The 20000-nt window shown below is 39.6% G+C and overlaps 1 protein-coding gene and 1 long non-coding RNA gene across 6 annotated transcripts in view; one reads left to right on the top strand and one right to left on the bottom strand.

The window, feature by feature from the left end:
• The window catches only part of LOC123514553, a 17050-nt gene extending 5610 nt beyond the window's left edge, over positions 1 to 11440 (top strand). The window contains exons 2-5 of one of the 3 annotated variants that reach the window (XR_006677632.1): positions 4238 to 4303; positions 7682 to 7803; positions 10129 to 10383; positions 11336 to 11440. This is a non-coding gene — a long non-coding RNA (uncharacterized LOC123514553). Of the gene's footprint in view, positions 1 to 4237; positions 4304 to 7654; positions 7804 to 10128; positions 10516 to 11335 lie in introns of those variants that run through there. The other 2 variants (XR_006677633.1, XR_006677631.1) reach the window with 2 other exon arrangements.
• Positions 4175 to 20000, bottom strand: part of LOC123514549 (serine/threonine-protein kinase Nek4-like) — a 57954-nt gene continuing 42128 nt past the window's right edge. For 2 of the 3 annotated variants that reach the window (XM_045272479.1, XM_045272477.1), the window contains 7 exons: positions 13656 to 14147; positions 13218 to 13343; positions 12657 to 12755; positions 11386 to 11535; positions 10884 to 11042; positions 10509 to 10655; positions 4175 to 6999 (listed from right to left, as the gene is read on the bottom strand). In XM_045272479.1, coding sequence (XP_045128414.1) covers positions 5854 to 6999; positions 10509 to 10655; positions 10884 to 11042; positions 11386 to 11535; positions 12657 to 12755; positions 13218 to 13343; positions 13656 to 14147 — 2319 coding nt within the window. In that variant the 3' untranslated portion in view covers positions 4175 to 5853. Of the gene's footprint in view, positions 7000 to 10508; positions 10656 to 10883; positions 11043 to 11385; positions 11536 to 12656; positions 12756 to 13217; positions 13344 to 13655; positions 14148 to 16317; positions 16539 to 20000 lie in introns of those variants that run through there. The other variant, XM_045272480.1, reaches the window with a different exon arrangement.

A 20000-nucleotide genomic window follows, 5' to 3' on the forward strand; every position in this document is an offset into this window, starting at 1 on the left:
ACACACACACACACACACACACACACACACACACACACACACACACACACACTCTCTCTCTCTCTCTCTCTCTCTCTCTCTCTCTCTCTCTCTCTCTCTCTCTCTCTCTCTCTCTCTCTCTCTCTCTCTCTCTCTCTCTCTCTCTCTCTCTCTCATCTTGTATCTTGTATCTTTGCGGTTGTACTGATAGAATATGAAGGTTTCTCTTTAGTGTGTGTGTGTGTGTGTGTGTGTGTGTGTGTGTAATAATAATAATAATAATAATAATAATAATAATAATAATAATAATGTGTATGTGAGTGTAATAATAATAATGATAATAATAGGCTGATAATGATAATAATAATAATAATAATAATAATAATAATAGTAATAATAATAATAATAAAAATGCATAATTGCAGTTTTAGTCTTGTTGATGGTGACTGTTAAGACTGGTCCAAGTTGTGATTTGGTCAAGGATTGGCTGGATACTGCTGCAGTCAGGATTGGTGTTAGTACTAACAGCACTGTTCTGTGTTCTGGAGAGCATCATTAATTAATATTAAGAAACATAAAGGTCCCATTCATGTGTGTGTGTGTGTGTGTGTGTGTGTGTGTGTGTGTGTGTGTGTGTGTGTGTGTGTGTTCTCCTTTTTTTTTTTTTAAGGATCGAGTTTTGTTTTTACTCTTTTTTTTATTTCTTGTATTTCTGGTGTCATGTCATTCTTTCTTCCCAATGATTTATTCCTCTAATTTATTCCATTGTCTGTCTGGAGAGCCTGCTGTTTTGCTCGTATATTTTTAAATTGACCAGTGTCATTTGAAAGAGAGAGAGAGAGAGAGAGAGAGAGAGAGAGAGAGAGAGAGAGAGAGAGAGAGATTAGCCCTGGATACTATTTATACTTAGCACCGACCAGGAACACCGGAGGACATTTGACAATCAAGAAGGTGAAAAAGAAGGGAGTTGCGCAATGGATGTCGATGGTAGCTTATCAGTTAGTCAGGTGGAGACAATCAAGGAGGCTGGGTTGGTGGGTGGCTATTGGGTGGTGTTGAGGGCACTCCATCACCACTCTGCTGCATAGCTCCACAACTTACTTTTTCTTCTCTTGTGGTTGCTGTTCTTCTCTTGTCCTGCATGTCCCCTTCCATTTCGTTGCCACGTTGTACAAGACCTGGTGTTTCATGGACAAGAGAGGAATAGCGGAAGAGCCAAGTTTTTTTTTTTTTTTTTTTTTTTAAGGGCAGTAGGAAAGAATACTTTATCACGGAAACAAATTCAAGGACAAGTCGTCATGATTGTCTGTCTTAAGAAAGAAAAAAAACGAATTATTCCAAAGTAAAGCCAGTTCATGTTTGGAGTTGCTTTGATGAAATTCTTATGGGGGGAAGTTGGAATCGTCTCCGTGCTCCATCTTGATAATGCAGGAGTTAACCAATATCTCCGCTCTTTCGTCACATACACTGATAAACTCTGGAACTCTACTTGCTTTTTTTTTCTACGATTTGCATTGTTTCAGAAGAGGGGAATCTTATAGAAACGCCATTTTCACCAGAGAGAGAGAGAGAGAGAGAGAGAGAGAGAGAGAGACGGGAAGGGGAGACTGCATAAAAGTTAATGTTTAGAGAAAGTATAACGCGCGCGTGTACACACACACACACACACACACACACACACACACACACACACACACACACACACACACAGGAATAAAACGCTTGTCCATCTCTACAAGTACCGATACCAGAGAGAGAGAGAGAGAGAGAGAGAGAGACTAGCTGACTAATTTGAAGGACAATACATTGTGTGTGTGTGTGTGTGTGTGTGTGTGTGTGTGTGTGTGTGTGTGTGTGTGTGTGTTATCTAAACTATGTTGTGTCGCCACTGGGTACAAAGGTTGTGACGCCTTTGAGAGGAAGGAGAATTGAGTGCACCTGTACGTAGAGACACCTTCCCACCTACTGAAGCTGCCTTCCTTCCTTCCTTCCTTACTTACTTACTTTTACCTTTAGCGACATGTCAACGCAAGGATTTGTACTAGATAGATGTCATTGGCCAGAACTCTTGACGTATATGAAGCTACACCTCCTTTCTCAACCCCAAGAGAGAGAGAGAGAGAGAGAGAGAGAAAATGATAATAGTACTACTCGTATATGGCTATTACCATTTCGGAAAAGATAAGACTATAAATAAGAAAAAAAATTGCATAAATGTATCCGTATATGTAACCTTCACTATACGCTGTAACATAAGCATGCCTTTATGGAGATAGTATATAACGTGTGCTTCCATGATTCTTTCCGAAAAGTTATGAATTTCGTGTTATAATTAGAGAATAAATTGTCTCAGGGCAAGAGTGGCATTCTGGGCGTTATTTCGGAGCGATAAGATTCCTATAGAGAGGAGTTAGGCAAGGGTGTGATAAGAGTAATCAGCGAGGATGACCGTGTGACAGGTGCTTCTGTACTCATTATCCCTTATCTATGTGTGTGTGTGTGTGTGTGTGTGTGTGTGTGTGTGTGTGTGTGTGTGTGTGTGTGTGTGTGTGTGTGTGTGTGTATAGGAAGGTACAACGAGTATTGTATTTTTTTTTTTTTTTTTTTTTTATACCGTTTTGGTGTGTTTTGACTGCAGCACCAGCTCAGTTTGCTGTGTATGCCTGCCTTTGGGTGCAGGGGTCCGTAGTGGTGCAGGGCGGGCATGTAACTCTGCAGTGAGATGTGTGTACAGTCATGGTCAGAAGTCAAATTGTCATCCAGTCTTTTCTACACTGTTTAATATTATGTTCACATCTTGATTCCTTTGATAGTATGAACATTTGTCAGTTTTGTGTTTCTGAGGAGTTTATAAAGAAGTCAAGTCTCGAAATAGAAAATGGAAATAGTGGAAAGAAGTACGTGCGAATTATTTATTGCTGTAGGTAGACTGCTTATCAAAATAGTGTTATAGATATCTTTACCACATTACTGTACTACATTGTTAAGAAAGCGTTTATAAGTATGACTCGTGTACGGAAAAGTTTTGAATCTCTTTAGCATATTAGTAATGTAGTACAGTACATAGAATCAGTGGTTTCCATAGAAAAGAAAATTATTGAACAGACAGAAAACGTATGTGCATTCGAAGGCCGCTTTCACACAATGACACTAGTTACCTCCCATATTTCTCTCTCTCTCTCTCTCTCTCTCTCTCTCTCTCTCTCTCTCTCTCTCTGTGTGTGTGTGTGTGTACAGAGAGAGAGAGAGAGAGAGAGAGAGAGAGAGAGAGAGAGAGAGGGATGAAAAAGGTTTGAGGGGCATGAGGGTGGAGAGGAGGGATGGAGGGGGATATGGAAGGCAAAGGAAAAAGACAGCAAGCTTATATGATAACACATACACCAGAGACAACTTAGCTTTAGCCAATGACAGGTGACAGAACTCACTTTTGTTACCATTGTAGGTAAGAAAGCTGCTCCATCAGTAGGGAACTGACTGTATATGTGTATATAAGATTGTGTGTGTAGACTATGAACTCTATTTATTATTTTACATAAAATATTTCCATTTAACCCACAGATAGTCGCAGATATTAACAAATACTCACAGATACTCGCAGATGATCTTCTGTACGAGACTTACACCTTTACCTTTGACTCCATTCCTAAGGCCACATAACTTTCTGAACTGTGGCCATGGGTGGTGGTGGTGGTGGTGGATACAATTTGCATCTTTATAAGTGAATATCTGGTTCTGGTTTTTCCATAATTTATCAAGCTCCTTTTCAAATTTTATAACATCGTTGGCATTCCCCACCCAATCAGGAAGACTTTTACATTTATTCACCATCATAAAGTACAAATTGTAGGTTCTTCTTGATGTCCAGTCTGGAATGTTTCTGGAAGATCTCAGTAGTGATCCTGGTGTTGAGTGTCCCTCATCTGGAATATCTCTTGGATGCAGTTGTTGTTGTAGTTGCCACTTGGGATCTTGAATATTTCTAGCATGTCCCCTCTCAATCTTTTGTATGACAGTTTTGGCAGGTCTAGTTTTATTAATTATTTATTTAATTATTATTAATTACATGAAGTCAGTCATTGTATTCGCAAAGGCTGTTGATAATGACAACCATAGGATTGTGGGCCTTGGCAATATTCAAGACAGGTTGACTTCATAGCTTTGTAACTAATACTGTTTGGTTAATGAAAATGATGCATTGGATATATACAAAAAAATTTATTGTTTGAGTTATAAATAGTTTGTTTTGTCTTTGTTTCAGGGAGATGTTTGGTGATGTGCAGAACACCAACATACAGCAAGCATCCTCAATGGACACACAATACAAGTAAGTTGTTACACATTCACACACATATCCATTGTCCCACCTTTCCTACACACCACAATGATTATTCTCCTTGATTCTTAGTCAAGAGACTTACCATTACCATCTTCAGACAGTATACATGTATTGTACTATTGTTGGAGGATAGTAAAGCACTGCCACTGCATACTATGTAAAGCAGTGTGAAAAAGAAGATGAACATTGATAACATCAATGCTCATCTCTTTTCTCAAGTACTTGCATTCTATTTACATTAATATTTTATATTATTTTAAATTAAAATATTTTCTTAATATTATTTATTCATTATTGTAAAATATACTATGGAAGTATTAAAATTGGCCCAGCAAAATTGGCCCTGCTATTTTCACAGTATAATAATAACCACTATTATCATAAAAAATAGCATAGTTTGTCTCCAAGTACACATGATAAATTAAGGGAATTAACTGGTGATACTTAACATTTAAAATCATATTATAATGTACTCTGAGTGTGATCAAGAGCAGGGAGACTATATTTGTCCCTTAGTATTTTAAATTCATTATCTTGCTATATAATAATTTTTCCATGTTCTTCGGCACTGCACCAACAAACACAATGTAATGAATTTAACACCTTTAACACTTAAGACTACACATTGCAGCTCTAAGGTATGTATATTTGTTAGGTACGTCTCACTAATTTATTCCCACATGTTAATAGCCAATCAGGTGAAAGGTGAAAGTAAAGAGTGGATGCTTCATGGTGGGTTTTTACCTTTGCAGTGTGCACTACTACTACACTGGCCACCATGGCAAGGTTTAATAAGGAGTGAAGAGTAGTGCAAGTGGTATACAGACCACGACTCCACACATGCAAGTGATGAAATCCAGTGATCCTGCTTGAGCACATGGCCATGACAGCTCTGTTATGCTGTGTTAAAATTAATTTGTATAAGTTACTACTGGCAAACTGGAGCACTGAATACATTTTTTTATTAAAATAAAATTAGTGCCATGAATTTTGGTCACATGGTTTTTTGAGAAAACTGGGAACTCAAAAGTCATGTTCCATTCTACACCAATATAAGAAGAAATGAACGATATGAATATGCCAAACCTACACTAGAATGAGCTCTGTACATTTGGCAGAATGATCATCATTGATTGACTCCACAACTTGTATTAAAATTATGAAAAAGATAAGGGACAACACTAGAAAGGGATGATAAAATCATTCTTTAAAACCAGAATTATTTACATGATAGAAGTTCTAGAATAGGACATGTGAGTATTTTATAAATATTGGAAGCTCTTAAATAGTATATAAAATGGCAGCTTCTAACAATCCCTTGCTCTTAATGCACTAACCTCAAAAACAGATCTAATACAGAATTTTCTCCTTGAGCTCTGCCCTGAAATTTAACTGAAGACTGAATGATGAAAAGCTGCCAGATGTACAGCACCTCACATACCATTGCTATCATAGGAATGATCATTATCTTTTGGACCCAAAAAGTAGCTTAGATCTATAATGGATCACAGACATTTTAGTATTGTCACTTCCCTTTCTCAGGTGTGTTGCAGTACATAACAAAGATGGAGGTGCCAAGCAGTGGTAGCAACATCAGGATCCAGTTTACTTCCAACCAACTGTTCCACCTCCCTTAATCGGGCCTCCCAGTTTCCTTCTACCTCATCGTCGTCATCTTCCTCTTTCAACACATTTATGACTAGTCTGCCTTGCACCTTGCCCATCTTGGTAACCAGATAATCTTCCAGCTTGGCAATTGTTGCTTCCAGATGTCCCACATTATCCTCTTCTGTCTGCTCACTTTCACCTTCACTTGGGCTACTAGTTTCTGTAAGTGTTGAGCTTAGACTCTGAAGGAAATCCTCTTCATAACCTTGAGGGGGTGTAGCAGTGCTGGTGTCTGAGTTACTGTATTCATCAGAATCCTCAGTTGGGGACTGTGAACTACTGCTTTCTGAGTCATCCTTTTCTCCTTTGTGTCCATCACCAGATGTGGAAGACCTGCCATTCTCATTCTCCCCTCTCCTCTGCTGTCGCCGCCGCTCTCGTGCAGATAGGGAGGAATGTGGTGGTATAGGGGTCTTACGGCTTGTGAGTGAGGAGACTACGGAGGGACTCAAGTGATCCTGGAAGCTGTCCCCACTTTCCTCCACCTCTCTATTGTCACGTCGCCGAGCACGAGATTGGGAATGCAAGTGGCCACTATTGCAGGAATGTTGCTGCAATTTTTCCTTGCGAGAACAGTGGCACTCCTTGGTGCCACTTGGTTTTGTTTCACTTCGGTCCCTTTCCTCCAATTTTATCTTATCACCAGCAATTTGCAATGATTCAAACTCACTTGGGATGATCTCACAGCACCTTCTTGCCACTAAGTGCTTGTGTTGACCAACATTTTCATGAGCAGTATTAGGAGGCTGCTTGCCTTCCAATGATGACTGGACACCACTCATTCCTGAATCCTGCAAGACATCAGGCAATATTTTCTTTTCAGTGGGTAGTTTTTCAGATCCATTTATCTCTTCAGCATTATCACTAGTATCCTTGAGGAACAGAGACATATGCTGCCTGATGTATGGAAGGCGCAATATTTGTGATGCAGAAAGACGGTGCTCAGGGCTGCGAGTCATGAGGCTCAGCACCAGATGCCTCAGGTCATCACTGTATTGCTCATCCAGGCCAACAATCTGAAACCATGCATAAATTAAGGGGAGGGAACAGCATAAGTGAATCCTTCATTGATCGTACATGTAGAAGAGTATTGATGGTAATGAGCAAGAGTGACAATCTAATTACATACCATTGAAAGAGATTACAAAAAAAAAAGTAAATATGTATTTGATACTAGTATTAGGAGAGAAATGAAAAAGGATAAGAGAGCAAAACAAGTAATATAATACTAAGTAAAAGGATGGATGATAAGGTTAGAAGAGTACAGGAGAAAGTTATGTATGACTAATAGCTATAATGAGAGATAGAGAGTGGGATCAAGCCCAAAAATGGTATAAAAAAGCATGTCAATTACAACAAGGGCAGCTCACAAAAGCATAGCATCCAAACTACCATACTTAGATGATTCATCTAACATTAACTGAGGAGTCCAGCCTGTAATGCTTTTTTCTGTTCTCTAATGAGGGTTCAGGGTACCTTTAAGGCACACCAACACTACACAGAAAGCTATTGTCTTTGCTTTAAATCTATGATGAATAGTACTTTTCAAACTGGACTGCGTATTATTTTTTCAAATAGTCTTATGTAGTATTTTTTTCAAGTTAGCAAAGTTGATATTTTAAATTACAAGCTTATTCATGTTGCAATAATTCCCCATACCAATCATTGCAGAGACTTCATAGCAGTTTTCACATTCAGGTCACCATGTCTGCTAGGAAGATGATAAGTGGATGTGGGTGACGCATGTGTGTTATGTGGAAAAAGGAAGACAAGAAGGATCCCCAGAGAAGAGTAAATATAGAAAAGAAGAAATTAACCAGGTGAGTAGATGTGTAAAGATTGGTTGCATGAATATGAGAATAGAATGAGGGGAATTTAAAGTATGCATGCAAGGAGCTCAGTGAGTGGAAGTTTGAAAAGAGTGGGAAAAGGAGAGAATGGATGACTTAATGACTGACGTCACGCACACCCACTGTGCTTCTAGTTTCTTAACTATCACTCAGTGCCATGGAGTCAAGCTGATTCTCTTGGGATGATTGTACATGAATACAAAAATATGATACCCATTATAGCAGGCAATAAGAGGGGCTGAAACACATTGTGGTGAAAATAACACACGAGCTAAAAGAGGTCACAAGAAGAAGTTACCACCGTTTCTTCTTTAATGCCCTTTAGCTCATGTGCTGCTTTCACCACAATGTGGCTTGGATACCATAGTATAGGAGACTAGGTGAAAACAGAGAAATTATCCACAGTCAGTGTGTGTTAGCTCCAGAGTTTGTGAGGTCTCATATACATATATTTGTGTTCACAAAACACCATTTCTATTAGCTTTTTACAAGCCTTATCACTAAGAAAGGATTGTTTCATGATGTAAAAAGTGAAATCTTGCATGGAACATGGAAAACAAAGTATGAGGAGACATTAAATACCTCCCCTGATCAGCAATGGCTACTACTTCTTCTTCTGACCCTCTTTAGCTTGTGTGTTGCTTTCACCACAATATTTGCGTTTCCACCCCTCTCTTGCCTTCTATAATGGATATCGTACCTTTCTATTCATATACGATCATACCATGAGAATCACCTTGACTCTGTGGCAATGAGTGCCAAAGAGAGACACTCTGTTCCTTCTCAGTCTCACAGCTCTTTCTGAGGACTGCGAAAGACTTTGGGTATTAGTAGTGAGAAGAGCAAGATAATGATTGTGAATAAGTCAGAGGATGAAAGAGAGTGCAAAAAAACTGATGAGTTCAAATGACTTGTGTGAAGGCAAAGAATGAATAGATAAGCATGGCAAACCAGTGGGTGGGTCGACTGGGAAGCACAGCAAGGATGGGAGCAAGTAAGTACGATATGCTGCGAGAAGTTAGGAAGAGCGTAGCTGTTCCAAGCATTATGTATGGTATGGATGTGATTGTGTGGAATGAAAATGTGTGTGGAATGAAAATGGACTAGAGAACTTAGAAGTAAGACAGAATAGAGTAGCAAGAATGGCAATGAATGCATCAAGGTATGCTGCAATAGAAGCTCTGAGGGGAAACAGGCTGGAGTACTTTTAGAGAGAGAGACGTGTAAAGGCAACGTTGAGGTACAAGGCTAGATTAGAGCAAATGGAAAATGCAAGACTAGTGAGAAAGGTGTTTCTATGGAAACTTGGGAGTAGCAGGTGGGGGAAGAAGTGTGTCAAGATGGCAGTAAAGAGTCATTTGTAAACTACTTGGGCTTTTTTAGTGGGTTGAGGGGATGCATGTGAGTGACTGGAGCATGGTTATTAGAAATGGAGAGGGCCAAGAAAGTAGAAGAGTGAGATACACAGAGTAGCGAAACCTGTGGGATTGAATTAATGGAAGAATAATAAGGAACAAAAGAGTACCTTGGAGTGGTATAAAGAGAGAGGCCCCAATGTATGAAAAGTGGTATGAGGGAAGCCTGGATGTGATCTCTTCTGAGCGAGTGCATGGATGTGAATGCAAGGAGTTACAGGTGGTCTGAGTCTGCAGCAAGGTGTGACATGAGAGAGGATGAGATGGTTGAACGTGGTGCTGGAGTGTGTGAAGTATGCAAGAGACATGAATGAAATGATGCAAGTGGTGCTGAGGGAATTGGGGATGTCAGAGTGGAGATGACAGGATGGGAATGGATGGTATTGCTGCTGGGATTGTGTTGAGACATGAATGACAGGATGACTGAAGCTGTGAAGGAATCCCAGGAGAGAATGTGGCAACTATATACAGAGGAATTGGCTGCCAATGAGAAGATAAGTTTGAACCAGTGGGTTGGGTGATTAGGGAGAGCAACTAAAATGAGAGCAAGTATATATGATGTGCTGAGGGAAGTGTAGAAGAAAGAATGTGGTAGTGCCCAGTATGGTATACATGCGACTGATGGAATGAAAGTGAAATTGACAAATTGGAAGTGGGCTGGAATAGAGTAGGTAGAATGGAGCTGAATGTGCCAAAGTATGCAGCAGTAGAAGCTTTAAGAGATGATATGGGATGGAGCACCTTTAGGAAAAGACTAACAAAAGTGACTGTTAGGTAGAAGATTAGGTATCTGTGAAATGAAATTGAAACATAGGTGCATAAGAATGATGGAGAGGAGTGGATTACGTAATCAAGTCATATGAGGGTGTAATGTTTGCAGAAAATAAGATGAACATAGCAGTGCTAGGAGTCCTGAGATGACCACAAGAAAATATGGAGTTTGAGAGGATGAGAAGAGCAACAAACAAGAGGTTGTGTGAAGAAAAGATGAAGACAAGTTGAAGTGGATGGCTGAGAAGTGGGAACATGCTTTCTAGACCTGGACCAGACCTGGCTGGGATTGCATGGAATGAGAATGAACAACTTGAAAAGCTTGGGAAAGTTTCCACAAGATGAAAAGTTTTCATTATTCTGTGTAAGTGTGAATCCTATCTTCTAAATTGCTAATCACAATGATTGACAAAGATCATGTACCTGAAAAATTCATACATAAATACAGTGTGCACTTATACACACTCACACACACATACTGTTACTTGCCTTGCCTTTAGAAATCTTGGAGATAAGGCCAGGGATATCTCTAGCAGGGAAGGCATGCTTGAGAGTGGCCAGCTCATAAAGACAGCACCCAAGTGCCCACACATCTGACTTGTGGTTGTATGGCAGGCCAGCAAACAGTTCAGGACTCTGCCAATGCAATGCTTCATTTCAATGAAAAGAAATGGGAGTGATCCTTTCTTCATTTTCTAAATATACTTACATAAACAGCTCAAGCCTGTAATTACTAATTATATCACATTTTTGAGACTGTTTTTGACATCTCAGGCTCTACTTATGATATTTTTGAGTGAATGGTGGTCCATTAGAAAACATTCAAAATAGAAATTAGGTGAAGGGAGGAGGAAGACTGAGCACCATGTAGTAAGGTGTGCCAACAAGGGTAGTGGCCATATCATGCGAGGAGCCAAGGATGCGTGCAATGCCGAAGTCTCCAAGCTTGATGAGTCCAGAGCGTGTCAGGAAGATGTTGCGTGTCTTGAGGTCACGGTGAAGGATGCGTCGATTGTGCAGGTACTGTGTGTGGAGGAGCATAATCATGAATAGTTCCCAATGCATGTTATGTACATGTATAGAAAGGAAGCTGCTAAGTTAATGACAAGGGGGATGAGGAGAATGTTAACTGCACTAGAAACTGAAGACAAATTAACATTATCATGCCCAAAGTCTGCTTTCTTTGGCCAAAATCTCTAAAATGTATGAGCAACAATATAAAATAAATGAGTAACTATACAGAGATATTGAAACTAGTGAATGTATGAAATACAAGACAAAAGGTTTTCATCTTATCAATGCTTCTCCCTCTACAGAGTTAGCAGTATCTCGCCACTTTTCAAAACAATCCTTCTGTCCAACCTACCTGCAGTGCCATTGTAATCTGGATGAGCCACCGTACAATCTTTACTTCAGGAAATAATTGTCCACGTTGCCGCTTAATGAGGGAAGCCATGTCCCCCCCGGCACAGTAACCCATCAAAAGATTCAGCCGCCGACCAACCTCAAAGGATCCCTGAGGAAACAACAAAGACTATTTCAGGAGCAAAGACAAATTTACAATAAATACTTCTATACAATGCCACTCTTAGGCTACTCCATAGAAACATGAAGAAATTGGTCTGTGGGTGGGATAAATCCTTAGTAGTGAGAGGTCTTTGCTGGGGTTGAGAATTCAACCTCTGAAAGTGAGAACACAAGGACAACTCTTTAGATTGTCACGTATTAGTAATTTTGGGATCACTGTATTCCTGACTATTACATCTTGCATTACAAGCAACAGGATCCTGACACAATACAATCACAGACACCTGTCAGCATGTTCAGGGGTAAACAGAACAATGAACATTACATTAATGCAGCAAGCTATGTAGTGGTCACCTGGATCTATGGCCAAAGCCTTTAGCTCCCATGTTTCAGTGCATATAGATAGTTCAAGACCTGCAGGTTTTATTCATTAGATGTAAGATTGTCCAACAATCATGTTTATTATAATCTATAATAAATGTGTACTGTATTCTAATGATGTTCAGTACATAAACTATATATCAAATGTTTGTGTGGTCCCTGCAGCTATCAACTAATATTTTGTTAAATGAGACCATGGTTGGTAGGCTAAGCATTTCTTCTTTAAAAGTGAAGGATTTACAATATCTCAAATCTGTCTGACTTAGTGCATGCCTCTGTTTTTTGAGTGCTTTTTGTTGTCATTACAGCCGACTATGTAATTCAATCCATTCAACAATGTTATCAATACATCAATCTCTTTCTTTTCCTTAGTCTCTCTCCATTTCTTAAATGTATCTGAAGACATTTTTGTGTCTGCCGCATTTATAAGAGATTGACACAACTGTCCATTGTTTACTCAAGCAATGGGACAAGATTGGTGATGGTCTGTGTCTACTTTGGAAAAATGGTGAAAGGAAGTATTGTAATTTTGTTAGTATTCAAAGCCATTCCTGTGCACTTGTTTGATTTAGGATATACATTCTTTCAGCATTGTTTCATTCTCATCTCTTGATGCAGTGACATACAGTGCAAGTCAGGCATGCTCATTCAGATTCCTTACTTGGTTACAATTCCTACACCACATTTCCTACACTGTACAGTATATAAGTGGTCCACTGGATAACCCACCTTATATGATACTATATTTGGATGCCTCAACCCTGCTAGAATACGGACTTCCTGCCTGGCAGCCTCCACCTCCCCTACACTGCAATGAGTCAGATCCACCTGGAAAAGCAATGGAATTAGAAAGGTAGTGCATAGACATTTAGAGAGATCATTCCTGGCCTCAGAAGTTGCCCTTCACCTGCCACCACTGAACTCTCTGCTCTGATATAATATTTAGTGGCAATTTCCTGGCTGTAGTTAGCAACTTCATGAATCATGACTGCATGACCCCTACACTCGAGTAATATATCATCATGACTGCATCACCCCTACACTCATGTAATATATCTATCTATCAAAAGGTTTTCTTGCATCTATACCAGAAAAGTATCCACTTGTGTCAGCTCCACATACTGTGGCAGCTCAAGTCTCTTGGTATTCTTGTCCCTGAACTAACCATCTTTTTGAAAACGTTCATCTTATCAAAATTAACCTATGCTTCCCGTGTCTGGTCTACTTGTCTCACCATCCCCTAGCTCAGCTGCCTAGAGAGGACTGAGAAAAGAACTGTGTCATACTCACACATTTGAGCACTAAGTTCTTGGAGGAGCCTGGCTGCCTCACCAGCCACACTGAGCCATAGTTTCCACGCCCAATCTCCCGCACCACTTCTATTCCTTCCACTGTTGTCATTGTTGGTGATGCTACCTGTAGGAGATAACAATGATGAAGTCAAAATCTATCCTCTTCTTCATAAGAAACTGTTCTCTCTGTCTCTTAACAAATTATATACCTTAAGATATATTAATATCTTTAAATGCTGCACTTAACCAAGTTGAGGAAAAATTGTGACTACAATAGTAGAAGAAAGGTTATAACTGCAATGACTGATAAGGAAACATAAGCCTTTTGAATGAAGAGGATCATGTTATTTACACATTCTCAAGTAACAAACTTAAGACCAATGTCTATCACATACAAATAGAACACAGCAAATTCCTCTGTTACACACACACACACCTCACAACTTGAGCCACTAGTCAGCTGCCTTTCTGTATCTGGGCTGTGCAGTGATGAGACAGGCGGGCTGAGGAGGAGTTCAGTCCCACCAATATTTCTGAGGCATCTCTCCTTCTTGTAACATCCAGCTCTGGTGGCACAAACATTCCTTGTCTCCTGTTGGGTGCTGCACAAACCATGAGACCTTAATCTTGCTTTTCTACGTCTTTTTCTTTTATGAGAGTCATTATCTTTCCTCAGGAGAGTCTGGCATGCACTACACCCTTCTGAGGCACTAGCAGGAAACACTTGATGGAGCAAACAGGCGAGTGGGAGGGCTGGCAGCTGATGGCCCAGGAAATGGTAGAAATGATGGTTGCCTGGGCAGTGAATGAATGATACAGAGAGTGGAAGTATAAGCTCACCAGCCTCCACTTCTTCACTTTCCAACTCCAAAATCACCTCTGGCTCTGATTTCTCCTTTACAAGTTTCCCCGGAGATGCAATTTGTGTCTGCAATAAAGAAGGAGTATGAGACTACACAGTGCTTACTAGTTCATAACTGTGCTTTTAAACAAATAAGGTTATCTAATTTGTGTGAGGATAAAAAAAATCTGCCCAAAATCCTACAATGTTTGCTTGCTTAAGTGGGTGATCTTTTCCTTATACAGCTTATTAATTAAAGATAGGAGAGAGAGAGAGAGAGAGAGAGAGAGAGAGAGAGAGAGAGAGAGAGAGAGAGAGAGAGAGAGAGAGAGAGAGAGAGAGAGAGAGAGAGAGAGAATGGCAAACTGGCTCAGACTGGCCTTAGTGGATGGACAGCAACAAATACAGGTGACACTTTCTTCACACACACAACACAACTCTCCTGAAGTCATGACACAAAATAACAAATGATAAAAGTGATTGCAATATTCATGGCTGGTGATAGGCACATAATAGGTCTAACATGGAGCAAACAACATCATTTGTGTGCAATATAGAACTAATTTAACTACATAGCTAATAAAAAACAGTGGAGGCAAAGCAAAAACTTGGTGGCAATGCTTTCTCAGCCTTCTCTACAACTGACTCTGGATAACACACACACACACACACACACACACACACACACACACACACACACACACACACACACACACACACTTTAAGGGAAATTTGGATAAATGGAGACATGGAGACAGGACACTGCTTAAACCCTGTACAATACAACTAGATAAATACACACACACACACACACACACACACACACACACACACACACACACACACACACACAGATCTTGATAAAATATATGAGTGGAGTAAGGAGTGGCAGATGTTATGAAAATGGGAAGAAGTAGATACAGACCAAACAGGGATTACAGGCTGGGTGATGAGAAAATTAAAGAGACCAATGAGGAGAAAGACTTAGGAGTAACCATGCAAAACACTTTGTCACCAGAGAAACACATTAACAAGATTTTTTGGAAAACATACAACATGCTTCAAAATATTGGCCTTGCATTCCACTACCTAGATGAAGGAATGATGAAGAAGATATTATGTACCTTAATAAGACCCCAGTTAGAATATGCAGCATGTGTCTGGTCACCGCATATGAAGAAAAATGTGAAGAAGGTGGAAAGGGTACAGAGGCTGGCAACAAGGATGGTACCAGGACTCAGGGAGTTAGACTATGAGGAAAGACTGAGGAAGCTGGGGCTGACCACATTAGAAGAGAGAAGAACAAGAGGAGACATGATAACTATGTATAAATTGGTGAACAAGATTGACATACTGGACAGAGAGTTGATAAAGGTGACCACAAGTAATCATCTCCGAGGACATGGAAAAAGCTAATAAAGGACATCTGTCTAAATGACGTGAGAAAATACAGTTTCCCGCATCGTAGCATTGATAAGTGGAATAAACTGAGCAGTGATGTCGTTGATGCGGTGTGTGTCAATCAGATGAAAGAGAGATATGACAGGAATGGACAAGGAGACAGGTCACAGAGAGCTTAGCTCGGGCCCTGTAATACACAAATAGGTAAATAGGTAAATACACACACACACACACACACACACACACACACACACACACACACACACACACACACACACACACTTTATTGTTTATGTATTACTGTTGACCACCCTTCCTCTTCTGGTGTCTTGGCATAGTAGTGTGTGTGTGTGTATTTACCTTTACAATTAGGTAAATACACACACACACACACTACTATGCCAAGACACCAGAAGAGGAAGGGTGGTCAACAGTAATACATAAACAATAAAGACTCTTTCTCTTGCTCTCTCAACCATGTCAATGGGAGGGACATGCCCCAAGCACAGAGCAACAAGAGAACTAATATAATAAACACAACCAACACCTCTGAGACATATATAGCAAGGCACTGATCAGGTTCAAGCCACCAGATTACTAATACTCGCTCTCTCTCTCTCTCTCTCTCTCTCTCTCTCTCTCTCTCTCTCTCTCTCTCTCTCTCTCTCTCTCTCTCTCAAATGCGTCTTTTCTACAATGTGAGGACAGAAAAATTGAACGCATTTCTCAAGGTGATGAACCAACTCTCTCTCTCTCTCTCTCTCTCTCTCTCTCTCTCTCTCTCTCTCTCTCTCTCTCTCTCTCTCTCTCTCTCTCTCTCTCTCTCTCTCTCTCTCTCTCTCTCTATCTCTGTTACCTTCATTGTCCGATGCCATAACTTTTTTATTTCTTTCTCTCCCATCAAAGCACACTACCACATCTGCATCTCTGCCTTATTCATCTCCTTTCCATAACATTTTGTAAGCTCAGGGATTATTTCACAGTTAATTTCATGGTTGCTGTACACCTGTCACTTTCAACATAAACAACGTCTTTCGAAGGCATGCAATGTTCACTTTTAACCTTCTTTCTCTATCACTGCACTGTGTATAACAGGAAACCAAAAAATATACAGAGAGAGAGAGAGAGAGAGAGAGAGACTAACAGACACTCACAACACACACTTAGCTGCCATAAGCAAACTCTCCTCACCTCTCTCTCTCTCTCTCTCTCTCTCCACAAGTGTAATGAAAGGTGCTGAATTTAGGTCAGCAAATGAATCCAACCTTGCTTTTCTTTAAACACCAGAGAGAGAGAGAGAGAGAGAGAGAGAGAGAGAGAGAGAGAGAGAGAGAGAGAGAGAGAGAGAGAGAGAGAGAGAGAGAGAGAGAGAGAGAGAGAGAGAGAGAGAGAGAGAGAGAGAGAGAGAGAGAGAGAGAGAGAGAGAGAGAGAGAGAGAGAGAGAGAGAGAGAGAGAGAGAGAGAGAGAGAGAGAGAGAGAGAGAGAAAGAAAGAAAGAAAGAAAGAAAGAAAGAAAGAAAGAAAGAAAGAGAGAGAGAGAGAGAGAGAGAGAGAGAGAGAGAGAGAGAGAGAGAGAGAGAGAGAGAGAGAGAGAGAGAGAGAGAGAGAGAGAGAGAGAGAGAGAGAGAGAGAGAGAGAGAGAGAGAGAGTATACAAAACTAATAAGTAGCATAACAGCATTGGCGAAAATTCATTAAAAAAATAAATAGTCCACCTTCCTACCTTGCTCTGCCTCAAGTGTGTAAAGATGTACAAGTTCAACTCATCAGCTGACCTACATTCAACATTCTCACACCTGCGCCACACAATACTGCTCTACTGGGCCAGTTTCACAGTTCCGGTCTTGGATTAAGTTCATCTATCTTCCATTAGGAGTCTTTAGTGTTATGTCAGATGTTTGGAAATGGTAAGAAATATATTTAACCTCTTCAATACCAGGATGCATTTTTTTACCTTAAGTTCAAGTTATGATTAGAGGATTCTTTTCATATTAGGAAGAGTCTATGGAGGTGAGAAGATTAATGGCCAGAGTCTTCACTATTCTAATCCACACACGTTTCTGAAGCTATTTAAAATCATCAAATAGTAACCAGGATAAATATGATGACATGTCCTGGTGGTGAAGAGGTTAAATGTGTGAGCCAAGGAAGTAAGTACCTTAAGATCAAACCCCAAACAAGACACTCAAAAGGACTCGTTTCATTACTGCCCTGAACAGGGTCAAGTTAACATGGAATTGTTGAAGTTTTGTCAGCCATAACAGTTCTTATTCTACATACTTCATTACATATGTTACTAATTTCCATTCTTCCCTTTCAACTACAATCAGGAATCAAGAAATCATTATGTAGTTACTAATATCTGGAATGAAAAATGATAATGGACTTAAAAAGATTTCAAACACCTTACTCCTCAGGTTTACTGGTACAATAATGAGGCAATCAAATGTTGTCAAAGGTAGAAATAATTACCATATCAATATCTGTAACAACATTAAATAGGACTGTGTACGGTGCATGTGTATCTATATCCACTGAACATCAATTGACACTTAATTCCAATTATTCATTTCTCTTGCAAGGTTACACTAAAGAACCAGGATAATATAACACAACTCTGTATTCCTACTGACTTGAAGAATCCTCACATTATTAAAGAGTCTATTCTCAGTCTTCTGATCTTTATGTTTTTAACTTACACCAATATGAGTTCACTACCAGATAACCCAGGGGTAAACAAACTACAGCCCATGGGCCACATGCAGCCAGCCCAAAGGAATTAATACGACCTTCCAAATGTTAGAAGATTTGAAAGAGAAAGTTACCAAGCAACAGCACATAATATTATGAATGAACATTTTGTATTTTCTCCTGCACGTGTGCGTATGTGTGGGAGGGTAGCTTTTTTCCTTATAAGTCTTTCATTTTGTCTGTTTTACATATTGATTATTTTGGCTTAATATATTGGGTAGCCCTATAAAATTGTGATTTTTTTCTAATGTGGTCCTTCCACTGAAAAATTTGCCCATCCCTGAGGTAAACTAATACAGACTACAGAGATTATTGATTTAATTGAACTGTTGATTCAAGCTCGTCAAGTCACTGTCTTGTTCTTTCTGATATGGATTTCAATACTTTTAGCTATAAAGATACATTATACAAATCTTAATGTCTTCATATCTAAATTTTGTTCTTAAATACGTACAACAAATCTTTGCTGCGGTTAAGGATTCATGAACAAGCAGGACAGACCCCAGTGTTTATGTAAGAATCTGAAGTGTTCCAAGCCCTGACACTTAGGCATTTATGAGGGTCAACTTCATGTGTGAATTCTCTGTGGGATCAGAATAACCAGTTCTATACTTAGAAGCTTACCACCGCATGAACATTGGTTTTCCAATAGTGTTACACAATAAAGAATTAAATACCTCAACATCTAATTTTCTGGAAAAAAAATGTGAATTAAATATGTAAATCACCTAATAAAAATAATGAAAAAACTAATGTGAAATGGAATTACAACCTGAAAGTTTTTCTTTAAAAAATCAGCATAATTAAACACAGGTGAATCACAGCATACAGCAAGTCAGGTGTTAGTTTTGACTTTGAAAACCCCAGAACTCAAAGAGAGTAGCTAATAAAAAAAAATAACTTATGAGCAGAGCCACTTCAATCTGGTAGTAAATACCAAACACTGTTGTGTAAATATTTGTGAATGATGCTCTGTTGTTGAGGTCAGGATTATGTGGATATGTTACAACTTTACCTATCTCTTCTGTGACTCAAGTATGAACACATCTTTGTTTTACACAGTTTCAGCAGCTGGCAAGGACTAAGTAATTGTTCCATGCATAATATTGGAGAGCAGGATAGACTTATATGGTTGTAACATATGGTTAGCTTGAGTTTCAAATAAACCTTCACATATGTGGGTTAGATTGAAATATATACCTACAGCATTTACAGGGTTAAGCTTGCATGGTCATGAGAATAATGCATGATCTTTACCATGACTTTTGAAAGATTAAGGACAGGGGTACAAGCCCCCCAGTTTTGGTTTAGAGGTTATAATGCCTGGAATAGACGCTAGTTCTAAAAACTTGTTTCCACTTCCCAATAAAAACATGTTTTCCTGCAAAGTTCCCAAGCTTGTTGGCAAGGTGAAGATAGGGGAAAACTGAACACTAGATATATACTGAAGTGATCTTAATTCTCACCACACTGAAATGCAGAGGGAAAATGTACATGTGACATTTCTTTACAATAGGACCACACTGTTCTAAGACCAAATAAGGTGTTAGGTTAGGGAGGCATGGGAAGAGTTGGTGGCTAAACTGGACCAAGGGTTGCTCTGGGGCAATGGGAGAAAACCGATAGGTTACTTGGATGTCTGAACTTACATCACAGAAGAGAGCACTATAACATACAATAATGTTTGTTTTCCTCTATCCAAAGACTACTGCCGACTGCAAGCACCAGATTATCCTACACAAAATGCCTGCATTCTACTGAAACACCACCATCTGCCCCCATCCCTCCT

The sequence above is a fragment of the Portunus trituberculatus genome, chromosome 38 (genome assembly GCF_017591435.1).
Source record: "Portunus trituberculatus isolate SZX2019 chromosome 38, ASM1759143v1, whole genome shotgun sequence".
Taxonomy (NCBI): Eukaryota; Metazoa; Arthropoda; class Malacostraca; order Decapoda; family Portunidae; genus Portunus; species Portunus trituberculatus.